The sequence below is a fragment of the Theropithecus gelada genome, chromosome 1, assembly GCF_003255815.1.
Source record: "Theropithecus gelada isolate Dixy chromosome 1, Tgel_1.0, whole genome shotgun sequence".
NCBI lineage: Eukaryota > Metazoa > Chordata > Mammalia > Primates > Cercopithecidae > Theropithecus > Theropithecus gelada.
The window spans coordinates 875,455-889,014 of NC_037668.1; the positions used below are offsets into that span (position 1 = coordinate 875,455).

Sequence of the window (13,560 nt, forward strand, 5' to 3'; positions counted from 1 at the left end):
CCTTCCTCTGGTGGCCAGAGATGACAAGCAGATATTCAGTCCCACTATTCAGCCATTATTCATTAGTATGAACCACTATTTTTTATTATTATTATTATTATTATTATTATTATTATTATTATTATTTGAGATGGAGTCTCACTCTGTTGCCCAGGCTGGAGTGCAGTGGCACGATCTCGGCTCACTGCAACCTCTGCCTTCCGGATTCAAGCAATTCTCGTGCCTCAGCCTCCCAAGAAGCTGGGATTACAGACATGAGCCATGACATCCAGCTAATTTTGGTGTTTTTTTTTCTTTTTTTTGGTAGCAAAGGGGTTTCGCCATGTTGGCGAGGCTGGTCTCAAACTCCTGACCTCAAGTGATCCACCAGCCTTGGCCTCCCAAAGTGCTGGGATTACAGGCATGAGCCACCATGCCAAGCCACCACTGGTTTTTAATTTGCCCCTGAAAAAATAGCTGAGTGCCTTAATAGTGACAACCCATTCCAAACACACCATCTGTTCTTTCGTGACTCACAGCCTTTGCACAGGTTTGCCCTACCTAGAATATCTGTTCCCCTTTATTCACCTAGTTAACTCCTGGTAATTCTTAAATCTCAATTCATAACTCGTCCGATTCAGTGTTTTGAAATAATAACCAAGGAGATGGGTACCTTTGTCTAACACCCTTGACTCTTTAGCACAAACCACCGATCGTTTCAGATTTTTAGTTCTTGGGTACGTTAGTCAATGGCTTCTTATGTGACCCTAGATTTGTGGTTGTTCTGAACAATCACATATTCAGTTTCTGTCATTTTAGTTACACATGGCAATCCATTTTAATCTTCTTATCATTTATTCAAGAATGATACATGTTCACTGAGCACCAATACATATCAATATGCCAGGCTTTTTTTTTTTTAATTGTTGGAAATATAAAGGAACTAGAGTAACCAAAGTGACTTTTAAAAGGAAGAATCAAGTTGGGATACTTGTACTCTACCTGATTCCAAAACTTACTGTAAGCAATAGTAGTTAAGATAGTTTGGTATCAGTGAAAAGATAAACACCAAGATCAATGGAACGCAGTCCAGAAGTAGATCCACACATGGCAGGGTTGATTGATTTTTGACAAAGTGTTAAAGCAATTCCAAAGGGAAAGGAAAGTCTTTTCAACAAATTGTGCTGGATGAACTCAGTACCTGTCGGGGGGGAAAAATGAACATCAACCCTACCTCACGCCATAGGCATGACACCGAGTGAGGTGTCAGAGCCCCTGCATCAGAAAGTGGTCAACTCTTGGGTTGGTAAGAAGAATTTACAGACAACAGTATAGGTTTAAAAAGGAAACTTCTATTAAATAGAATGCTACAGAAGAGTGCAGTGGGGTGCCTCAGCAAGAGAGGACTGAGTGTGCCACGGTGAATTTTTCCTTAGGGATATTTATGGAACTTAAAGTGGGAGCTTACAAGCAATTTGGACCATATTAGCCATGTAGGTCATGATAAATATTACATTTGTAGACATTCTGGTGCCTTAATGTCAGCAAGGGTCACACAATGAGTTTTGATATGCATGCATTCAAGAGGGATGTATAGAAATTCTAGTTATAAATTTGGGGGGAAAAAAACTGGAACCAGACGCCTGTGTTAGATAATAGGGAAGTCTAATTACTTTTGAAATCCTCAGATAAGAAGTTTTAGTCTCCAGGGCCTGCTGGATGGTCACCAGGTGATTTTGCTCTGCAAATCTTGGACCCTTTATATTCCCCCATGCTCATGTCTGCCTGCTGCATATCATGGTCTCAAGAAAGAGAAAATAGCATAGTGAAGACGGGTGTCAAGTCTATCTGGCTACTTCCTGCTGAAAGAGGGCACTCCAGCCTGGGCAACAGAGTGGGACTCTGTCTCCAAAAAAAAAAAAAAAAAGTCCACACTGTCTAGTCACAAATGTTCACAGCATTTTTAACACTTTGCATTATTTCTAATTTGGGGCTATTACAAATGAAAATGCTGTGCCCATCAATGATTAGATAAATAAAATTGTGATAAATCAATACAATGGAATACTAATCAGTAATTTTAAAAAAACACAACCTGCTGATACATGCAATAAGGAGGCAAAAAAAGAGAACACTGTGTATGATTTCATTTATTTAAGATTCAAGAAAATGCAAAATAGTCTCTATTGACAGAAAGTGGTTGCTTCGGTATGAAGTTGGAAAGAGAGATGGATTACAAAGGGCACAAGAAAACTTTTGGGAATGACGGAAGATTATTTTTATTGTAGTAATGGTTTAATGGGTATACATATATGTCAAAACTAATCAAACCAAACTTACAGTTTTATATATGTGCAGCGTAGAGGTCTTCAATTACAAGTGAATAAACATTTTTTAAAATGGTGATAAAAATAACATCTTCAGCCTGTTGTAGGGATTCATTGAATATGTTAAGCACTTTATCATAATACCTGGCTCCCTGAGTTTGATGCCACTGACACTTAGATATCAAACTCAACCTCTCTACCAAGCTTTTCATCCAAAGTGACTAGGGGTAAAGACTGTTTAAGACTATACAGAAAGATCATGTATCTGAGGAATTAAAAATAAGCCATACGATTAGGCAATGTGTCACTCGATAAACTCAATAAACTATTATTATCAAGGCAAAAATATATATACACAAAAAGAACTGGGTTCAAAAAATTTTTTTTCTATGGACTTCTAACGTGGTAACTCATGACACAGGGGTTAGGATCTTCAGTCTTCCTTTGGAAGTTAATAAAAACCACTATAGAGAAAAACAAGATTTGCTACTAAGAAGGTGAAAACTGCTTCTCCTCTTAGGGTTCTAGTTCTCTTGCAACCTAAAACAAAGGAACCGGACAGGATTACCACTTTTGTACTGTACAGCTCTAAACATTAATCAGTCACTCAATTCATTATTTATTTTTTTCTGTTTCCTTGTATTCTGTCATACAACTGTCTCTTGGTTTACCTACTTTTCTGCTTGTCTTCTCTCTCTCCTCCTGGTTTATTTTCATCCAGATGGGATTTTTCCCAAAGTTTCCATCGTCATTCTTTTCTTCTCCTCTGTGTATGCGCCACTGAAGTTAAGATTGCAACAAACTCCCCACACATTCACACCCCCATTCCCATTTCACAGTATCTCACCCAATGTTTACCACTCCGAACACATTCCTAGAATCGAAAGATCCGGAGCAGGGAGAAAAGAAAAGGCGCCTACCAGAGGCCTGGAACAGTCTACTAAGCGCCACAAGTATATTAGCTTTTTCAGTGCTCTCAACAGCCCAGGCAGATGTCATCTCAATCTTACGGTTGAATAAATTTAAGACCTCTGGCTGGACACTAGAGGCTGGCGAAGGACGTGACCTTTGATCAGAATCTCCCGGAGGAGTGGGGTCCCTGACCATTGTCCCTTCCAGAGAACCTTAAAACAGACGCCAGGAGACCCTCTCGGATACTCTGCAGGAGTCAAGAGTCACGATATTAGCAAGCACATCGCAGCCATGCGAACCCTTTCTGGTTCAGCTCTCGACAAAAGAAATCAAGCCCCCAGTCAAAATACAACAACAACGGATTAAGCCTACCACCCTCTCCCCCGGCCCCCAAATTCTCAGGGGAAATCCCCTAAGAGTCAGGTAGGGAGGTCACTGCAGCGACTTCAGGGTGCAGAGAACGCGGGGAACTAGGAAGAGGACGCTCCAGCCCACCTGGGCGTCTCTGATTGGCCGGCAGTTCAGCTTGGAACGCTGGGGTGCGTGGCGTCATATCCGCCGGGTCCGCCATCTTGTTCCCAGGGGCAGTTGGCGGAAGAGATCGAGCTCACTTGCCGCCGGCTCCTCTTCTGCGTGGAGTTCTCGCGGACTGGGTTTCGCTGTTTGCTCTCGGCCCGGGGTCCTTTTGTCGGCGCCCTGGGTGCCCTCTCTTGCCCGGCTGGGGCACAGCAAGGCGGCCCCTTCTCCCGACGACGTTCCATGGAGTAGGGTCCCAGACCGTTGTCCCGAAGAGCGAGATCGAGCTTGGCCCCCTCCCCCCCTCCTTCCTTCCCTCCCTCCTTCCTTCCGCCGCAACATGGCTAACAACAGCCCCGCGCTGACAGGCAACTCGCAGCCGCAGCACCAGGCCGCCGCTGCTGCGGCTCAGCAACAGCAGCAGTGCGGCGGCGGCGGCGGCGCTACCAAGCCGGCGGTCTCGGGCAAGCAGGGCAATGTGCTCCCGCTCTGGGGCAACGAGAAGACCATGAACCTCAACCCCATGATCCTGACCAACATCCTGTCGTCGCCTTACTTCAAAGTACAGCTCTACGAGCTCAAGACCTACCACGAGGTGGTGGACGAGATCTACTTTAAGGTACGAAGCGTGTAGGCCTTGGCTTTGGGGGTAAGTTCGGAAGAGGGGGTATGGAGGAAACGGGCGAAGGCGGCCCCCGAAATCTGAAGATTTGTGGGTGGGGGAAGGTGGTTCGGCGGAGGGGGAGCTGCGGCCTGTAGTCTTCTCTGGGAGGGGTCGGACTGGGGCCGCCCTCTCGTTTCCATTTTAGATTTTTAGAGCCGGGAGAGCCCGCCACTATTGATCTCTCTCCTCCCCCAACCTTCTGCCCACCCCTGGGGGGAGTTCGGCAAGAGGGATTGGGGAGAGGAGGAAAGAGTAACAGAAGCCTTTCCAGTTTACAGCTTTAAAATTATTCCTTTTGACGTGGATCTACTGAGCGCCAACTTGTTGGTGCTTCTCCCGCTCACCCCTGGCCAGGGCGTGTAATGACTTCAGTATTGGCCTCGTGTTGTTGGTACTCACTATCCGATCCAGACAGGGAAATGGTCAGTGCGTGTGTGTCGGGTGGGGTTGGGGGGATGAGGGTGGAGAGGTGCCATTTCAAGAGGTGTACAGAAGGCCTGGAAATTTTCCCAGCAGGAAGTCAGGAGTAAGAGGTCTCAGCCACCTGTGCATTGGGCTAATTTAGAATTATCTGGGCCCTGGGCTTCTGCGGCAGGGTCGGTGCTGGCTTGGCTGTGCTGGGGAGCTCACCTGGCGCCTCCTCACTGCACTCTTGTCTCAGTTCTTGTTTCGTTAGCAGGATTGACTCAGTCTTGCAGCGAGGCTCGGAGCAGCCCAGGGTCGCAGGTAGAGGTATGCACTATTAATCATGCTCAATCGCCATAAATGCATTTCCCTGGTTAAATGAACGGCTAATTAGATTTTTTTTTTTTTTTTTTGGCCATTGCTTTTGGTCCTTCACCAGTTAGGTAGGCTTTTTCCACTTCCCTGCAAATTAGGTAGTGTAAAAAATACCTTCCAGGCCTCCAAAGGTTAATTTCTATTTTAAAGAATATTAATAATAGCCTTAATGGTCTTTAAATATTTTATCCGGAGCATCTAATATACAATCCATTTTTGTCTATATTGACTTTTAAAAACTCGACAGACCACACAAAGTGTTTTCTGTCGTTTGAACGTACGTGTAGAGATGGTAACAAAAGGACATTCTCTTTCGTTTTGCCCACCTTTTCCCCCAGTTGAGTAATTAGGTTATTGAAGGATTTTGAGAGATTAGTTGCTTTTTATAGAAAACATATCTTGAGGAATACAGTTCAACTTTGGGTTGATAAAGTACACAGATAAATTTGGAATCCTCTTACGAGAGTAGGTCTGATTATAATTCTATGAATTAGTTTTTTTAGCTTTTAAAAGGTAAGACCTTTTTAGCATGGATACAGTATGGTGAATAACATTTAATCCTTAGCTTTATTTATGCAGTAAACTTTAAGCAGTTGAAAATTGGGTTCCTGCTCTTTTTGCGGCAGGTTCTGTTTTCTAACATAGGCAAAATGTTAATGTAATAGAGGAAAGTCTCGTTTTTAAGTTTCAAATGTGTTTTGAAACAAGATTCTACCAGGAATTGTTTTTAAATTCCGTTAAAAAACTAATAGACCCAGCTTTTTACTAATATTATCAGGACTTAAGACGTTCAGATCAAATACTCACTGAAATATGTAAGTTTCCAACGTTGTAATTTTATTTTGTATGCATCCAACCCTGACTTTGGCTAGCTTTTAAGGAATTGAAACATCTTTTACATAGCAGTCTGTGGGGAGTAAAGGAAACGTTAAAGCACTGCGAAATAGTGTAGTGCTTAAACTTAAATGCATGATTTTCTACCTGAAGCCATTATTCAGGACTACAAAATTTACCATGTGCGGGTGGAAATAGAATTTTAGAAATACGTAGTGAAAAAACAGGATTTTTTTTGTATGTTTTTAAAAAAACAAAAATGGGTCTTCCCAAAAGGCCTTTTTGGATTCTATTATAGAGCTAATATTCTTTTGTTGTTGTTGATGCTATTTTTAGATAAGGAATGGTTTTTGTAAGATGTTCCTTATAGCAAATATGATACTGTATCATCTTTGATGAATCTTAGTATATGCCTGTGACTAGTCACACTCAGTTTTTGACACAACTTATATTCTGGGGAATAATTGGATTGGTTCACACATAATTAGGCTGAAGCTTAATTACAACAATGATCTCTGTAAGTGTGGCCTTTGTAATTTTATCTTTAATCAGGAATAAACCTGACCCTGGTGGAAAAAAATGTACAAATAAAAAGTTCCATAATTTTGCATCACAAGTAACCTGTTACTGTTTTAGAGATTTTTCCAGTAATTTTCCTTAATTTTATAATGTAGATTTTAAATTACAATAAAATTGAACTATTAAAGGTATTTTCAAGTATTTCAAATTAATGCTTAAACGTCATTAATACTTTTTGCTTTAAATTGGAGACTTAAATCCATTTTTAAAGGAAAAATGTTTTAAAAGCAACTCATAAGTTAAAATATTATCAAAGTTAAAATATTACCAAATAGTTTTTGCAACCAAGGGAGACTATAGAAATTTTCTGACTCCCAGATATAGATATCAGCTCTTTATAAGGCCAGTTTAGTGGGATTTCTCCTCTGCAAAGCTATTAAGGTTTTGTTAAACCCTAGTAGCTTTTGGGTGTTGTTTAAATGTCTAAGCAGTTTTTCCAAAAATGATTTACACACAATGTCAGTAAACATATACTTAATGCCAAAATAATTTTGGAAGAGCTGCTCTATTATGGACTTGGGTATACTTTTATCAGGCTTTTAAACAAATTCAAAGTATGAATGTTTGTTGTGTTCCTCTTTTCTATTTTCAGGTCACGCACGTTGAACCATGGGAGAAAGGAAGCAGGAAAACAGCGGGCCAGACAGGGATGTGCGGAGGGGTAAGTAGAAGTACGTGCATTTTTCAGTTTTTCTGTTTCTCATAACTAAGTTTATATTTAGAGAACTAGAGGCCTGTCAATTATATACTTGAGTGACAATTTTTTTAATCTAAATTCAAGTGTTCCGTGAAATAGGGTTAGAAAAGTGTTACTTTTTAATGCTTGTTTCTTAGTTCTGGATTATGGCTTGTTATTAATACCTAACAGGACTAATCAATTGGTGTTAAGAGTCTGTTAATTATTTTACTGCTTTTTCTTAACTCTTGTTTCCCCTAAAGGTTCGAGGTGTTGGAACAGGAGGAATTGTTTCTACAGCATTTTGCCTGTTATACAAATTATTTACCCTGAAGTTAACTCGAAAGCAAGTGATGGGTCTTATAACACACACAGACTCTCCATATATTAGAGCTCTTGGATTTATGTATATAAGGTGAGCGTGCATTTATGTACATTTCCAGGAAATACCACATTTTAATTCACATATGTTTAATAGTAGTCTTTTGTAATTCTAGATATACACAGCCCCCTACAGATCTATGGGACTGGTTTGAATCCTTCCTTGATGATGAAGAGGTATGTCAACAAGGGTAATAATTTGTTTTCTTCTGATTACGCTCATATTTTTATTATCTTTTATTTATTGGTAGTTTAATGTCTTCAAGAATTTCCTGTAGTTAAATTTATTTCAGTCAGATGCTTTTGGAATTAATGTCCTTTTACTGAGACCTGATGGCTTTTATATATTTCAGGGTAAATTTCTGAAGTTTTATTTTCTTGTTTTAAAATTGTTTAAATGTGTTTGGTAATTATTGGAAATTTTTCACTTCTTAATTATGTTCTGTGTATTGCATTGATCCTGAATTGTATAGTTAATAGTGATTTTTCAAGATGGGGCATGCTCAAGATCGAGGTGATAATAAAATACATGCACACGGAATACTAATTGTAGCTTTTGTTTCTTCTGGAACATTTCAGTTCTTCACCCTCTAACTTCTTCCATATATCGGTATTCCCACTTGCATAGAAGTGCTGAATTGAAGAACTGGGTGTTACATAAATAGGCTAAGTGTTTGGATGACTTGTTCAAGGTGACAAAATTTTAATTCTAGCTTTCTGACTCCTAGTACACCACATGTACCTTTAAAAAAGAATTTTTTTTTAAATTGTAATTTGAGTCTCCCTAATTTGAAATCTGAAATACTAAGTTAGATTTAAATCATATATGCATGCATATACTAGAGGAGAATAATAAAAAATAAATTGTGTATGCATTGGCTGGGCATGGTGGCTCACACTTGTAATCCCAACACTTGACCTGCCTGAGCAATATAGTGAGACCTCATCTCTAAAAAAAAAAAAAAGTTTAAAAATTAGCTGAGCATATAGGTGTGCATCTTATTAGTCCCAGCTACTTGGGAGGCGGGGGTGGGAAGATCACTTGAGCCTAGCAGGTGGAATTTGCAGTGAGCCAAGATCATTGCCGCTGCACTCCAGCCTGGGTAACAGAGTAAGACCCTTTCTCAAAACAAAATGTCATATATGCATTAATTTACTTACATGGTGAAGTCCAACATTTCAAAAATGAAATGATGAGCTGTATTGTCCATTTGTCTACCCACTCTGCTATTTTGTGTTTTAAGGTTCATAAAGACTTTGAGTGCTGTATGTCAGTAGTCTTATTTACAGAGTTCATCCAAAGAATTTATTGAATTTAAGGATGGTTCTAATGGAAATCTATTGTGTTTTGTTATTACATGCACACCTTAAAAAAAAAGATCTCGTTTAGACATGGAGAATTTTTATTTTTCTCTACTCTTTTTTTTTTTTTTGCCAGTTAACTGAGTTACTTAATAACTCAGAAGAAGCAAAACGTGTTTTAAATCACAATCTTTAAGGGTTTTTTATCTTTAGATGAGTTTTTCATACTGAAGCACTTCTCCCTTCTGTCTTTAAAAAAGCATGTTCCTCATCATAATTGGTGTTGTATTGGTTTTGTTTCTGGATGCCTCTATTTTATGTTTTTTATTGTGTTTACAAATCTGAGGTCCTCTATTTAAGCTAACTTATTGTTTTCTTCCTTAGATATCTGCAGCGATTATATTTGGATATACTGTATATCTGAACACTTAAATGTGTGTGAGTGCAAGCAGTTTTACCTTTAGCTCTTGTTTTCCTGTTTAGATAACAAATCTCACTTTCCTTGTGTGCTTGCACTATAGGTTTGGGACTGACAATAGCTGACTAACATGTCCTGAGCTGTGAGAGGGCATAGCAAGAAGGCCTTCATGCGGTAATGACCCTTTTCAGAGACAATGGTCATCATGGATTATGCGTTTCCAATTATTTGTTCATTTATTTATTTTCTACATAACTAAATTAGAAACCTCACTGCTTCATGGCAGTTGGTTTGCTATTGCTTCCAGTTTTATTAGGGCTTCATTTTATATTAGAGCTGTTAAAAGATAACCGTTAGACAGGAATTATCTAAAGTAGATTATATGTAGCTAGGTTATGGTGCAAGGTATATGATGTGTGCAAATATGTCCACAGAAATAAATACATAGTAGGTATGTGGAATGTAAATTTAAGTCAATCATTCCGCATGGTTTAGAAATGTAAGGGGCTTTTTCATATTGTTAACTGAGTGAGATCAGTTCCCTTTATGCCCGTGAGGCTGCAGGGTTTGTTCTCACCTGCATGCACACATTAAGCCCAAATATTTCTGTTCATTCATTGTCAGATTAGGATACGAAAATAAAATTTTTCTGTTAGTTTTTTTTATATTGAGATTCCAAAGATGGTAATATTTTTATAGTATTAATGTATATATGGAAATACTTTTTTTGACGGCTAGGGTATCTTTTGTGTTTCTGTAGGACCTAGATGTGAAGGCTGGTGGAGGCTGTGTAATGACCATTGGAGAAATGCTACGATCTTTTCTCACAAAACTGGAGTGGTTTTCTACCTTGTTTCCAAGAATTCCAGTTCCAGTTCAAAAGAATATTGATCAGCAGATTAAAACCCGACCTAGAAAAATCAAGAAAGATGGGAAGGAAGGTGCTGAGGAAATAGACAGACATGTTGAACGCAGACGTTCAAGGTAATGTCACTCTTGAATTATGCTTATTTTTTATATATGTTTTATACAAAGTTAATGGTTCTGAGAAATAGTACGTTGTTAGGAATTTTACTGTTCATTTTATTAGTTTGTCACTTTTACCCCCCAAAGATTATTTTCTTCTTTTCAGGGCTTTTTCTGTAACATTATGCATCTGTAAATGAGAACAATAAACTTTTTTGCTTTGATGATTCTTGACATGGACTTAAGCATGAGGACCTGAATAAATAATGCTGTTGAAAATTACTATGAAAAGAATTTCATGTTTTATTCATTGAAATTTTCTTTCTCCCTCCGCCTTCCTTAGGTCTCCAAGGAGATCTCTGAGTCCACGGAGGTCCCCAAGAAGATCAAGAAGTAGAAGTCATCATCGGGAGGGCCATGGGTCTTCTAGTTTTGACAGAGAATTAGAAAGAGAGAAAGAACGCCAGCGACTAGAGCGTGAAGCCAAAGAAAGGGAGAAAGAACGGCGAAGATCCCGAAGTATTGACCGGGGGTTAGAACGCAGGCGCAGCAGAAGTAGGGAAAGGCATAGAAGTCGCAGTCGAAGTCGTGATAGGAAAGGGGATAGAAGGGACAGGGATCGAGAAAGAGAGAAAGAAAATGAGAGAGGTAGAAGACGAGATCGTGACTATGATAAGGAAAGAGGAAATGACCGAGAAAAAGAGAGAGAGCGATCAAGAGAAAGGTCCAAGGAACAGAGAAGTAGGGGAGAGGTAGAAGAGAAGAAACATAAAGAAGACAAAGATGATAGGCGGCACAGAGATGACAAAAAAGATTCCAAGAAAGAGAAAAAACACAGTAGAAGCAGAAGCAGAGAAAGGAAACACAGAAGTAGGAGTCGAAGTAGAAATGCAGGGAAACGAAGTAGAAGTAGAAGCAAAGAGAAATCAAGTAAACATAAAAATGAAAGTAAAGAAAAATCAAATAAACGAAGTCGAAGTGGCAGTCAAGGAAGAACTGACAGTGTTGAAAAATCAAAAAAACGGGAACATAGTCCCAGCAAAGAAAAATCTAGAAAGCGTAGTGGAAGCAAAGAACGTTCCCACAAACGAGATCACAGTGATAGTAAGGACCAGTCAGACAAACATGATCGTCGAAGGAGCCAAAGTATAGAACGAGAGAGCCAAGAAAAACAGCATAAAAACAAAGATGAGACTGTGTGAAAATATTTTGTAAAAGTGGATCACATTGAATCCTATAAATGATTAAATCTGCTTTTTTTCCCCCAAGTTGAGATTGTGCAGTAGTTCGCACTCCTCAAGCTCTCCCTGTAGGCTGCATTTTCATTTCCTCTTTTGTGTAGGGAAGTGCCTTTGTAATTCCATTTATTGCATTGGTGTTTTCACCCAATTGTTAAGTTTGATACATGATGCACAGATTGTTCTTGCATTTTTATTGTTTGTTTTTGAAATGTACAGTCTGTACATATGTCCTGAAAATGTTTTAATTCCTTTGGCATGGTTGCCATGTTGGTTAAATTTGTATAAGGCAATAAACTGCCACTAATCTATTTTTGTTTTGTAGGTGTGGGATTATGGTTTGTGTACTGAAGTTAGCATGGCTGTGCTTTTCGTAATAGAATGCTAAAGACTTTGAGAATGGAACTTGGATGTCTGTTGTAGGAGAAATATGTGCTGCCAATGTACATGAAAGCAGCATTGTAGGATTAACATTCTTGTCCACTGTATATTATCTTGGAAGGCTCTTGTTAATATGTTACACTTAATATTCTCCACAGTTACCTTTAGAGAGAATTTATGAGAAGTTAGTTTCTGATGCAGAGGTTTTTAGGCTGTGATTTCATCAAAAGTCCTTTTAGCATTCTACCTCAAAGGGACACTTAGTATGCCTAAAATTTATTCACTTAGTTTTCCTTTTTTATTTGAAAAAAATACATGACATGTAATCCTTTTTTCTTGAATTCTTTCTCAGATTTTAAAGTACTATATTAAAGAAAAAAATTAATGTCTAAAGCCTAGCATTCTTGCAGAACCCTATACTAACATGTAATTGGGAGAGGGTGGGGCAAATGAGTAGAGAAACAGATTCAAGTGTCAAGCTTCCAAAGCATTTTTATAAATGGAAAATCCTTAAATTATGAAACAGCTTGATATAGTGTCCTTTTTTTAAAATTCCAAACTTTTTTTATTGATAATGGAGATTGCTGTTTGAGTTTTTAAACTTAATCTAGAACAGAGGAGTATTAAAAGTAATGCTGTGCTGCATTATTTAAGACTATCAGCAAATTTGATAGATTGTTCTTATGACTTGTATTCTGATTACAGAGAACCATCATGAGTGTGGAATAAATACTGGATTAAATCCTTTATCCTGGGTCTTGGCTTTTCCCCCATTTGTTAACTTTTTTTTTTTTTAAACATGTTTTTATTGTGGAAATTGATGAAACGTCAGTAGAGTCGCACTTTGTGTACAGGGATGTCTTAGTTCCCAGAGGACAAGTGAATTTTAAAGAAATGCAGAGACTGGGATTGGGCATGTGGTAATCAATAATCTTTATTAGAATTCTTGATAATGGCAGTTCCGTTTGTCAGTGGTTACGTGTCACTTGATTAATTTGTTCCATGTCAAAGATGTTTATTGGGATATCTTTTACTTGGACAATATATTAGCATTTTTTAAAATTTGGACTTGAAGGAAATTTTTTAAGATAATTCACCCAGTTCTTTTTAGAAAAGAAAATAGAGGCCCAAAGTAATGTTGTCAGTGCTAGGGCTAAAACTGAGTATTCTGACAGTGTAGTGAACCTGGCACGCACATTGATGTTTGTTTTATCTCACTAGTTATACTGGCCAACTAATGCGCACTCAGAAGCCACCTTGCAAAAGTGTTAAATGGAGCAAACGAGTACACTTGCAAGAGTCCTCCATATGTGGGCTTAACATTTGTACCACTCCATTTTAGAAAAATCTCATTAAATGAATTCATCAAAAAATGATACGCTTTTTTCTTTTTTAAGAAAGTTCCATTGTGTTTTTTTTTTTTTTTTTTTTTTTTTTTTGAGACGGAGTCTAGCTCTGTCGCCCAGGCTGGAGTGCAGTGGCCGGATCTCAGCTCACTGCAAGCTCCGCCTCCCGGGTTTACACCATTCTCCTGGCTCAGCCTCCCTAGTAGCTGGGACTACAGGCACCCGCCACCTCGCCCGGCGTCAAGTGAATTAGTACTATAG

General features: G+C 38.8%; 1 protein-coding gene across 1 annotated transcript; it reads left to right on the top strand.

The window, feature by feature from the left end:
* Positions 1-3,116: 3,116 nt before the first annotated feature.
* PRPF38B (pre-mRNA processing factor 38B) lies at positions 3,117-13,326 on the top strand. The gene is made up of 6 exons (XM_025353907.1): positions 3,117-4,353; positions 7,184-7,252; positions 7,531-7,682; positions 7,765-7,825; positions 10,129-10,352; positions 10,678-13,326. The coding sequence occupies exons 1-6, from the start codon at positions 4,075-4,077 to the stop codon at positions 11,534-11,536; spliced, it is 1,644 nt and encodes a 547-aa protein (XP_025209692.1). The 5' UTR covers positions 3,117-4,074; the 3' UTR covers positions 11,537-13,326.
* Positions 13,327-13,560: the final 234 nt, after the last annotated feature.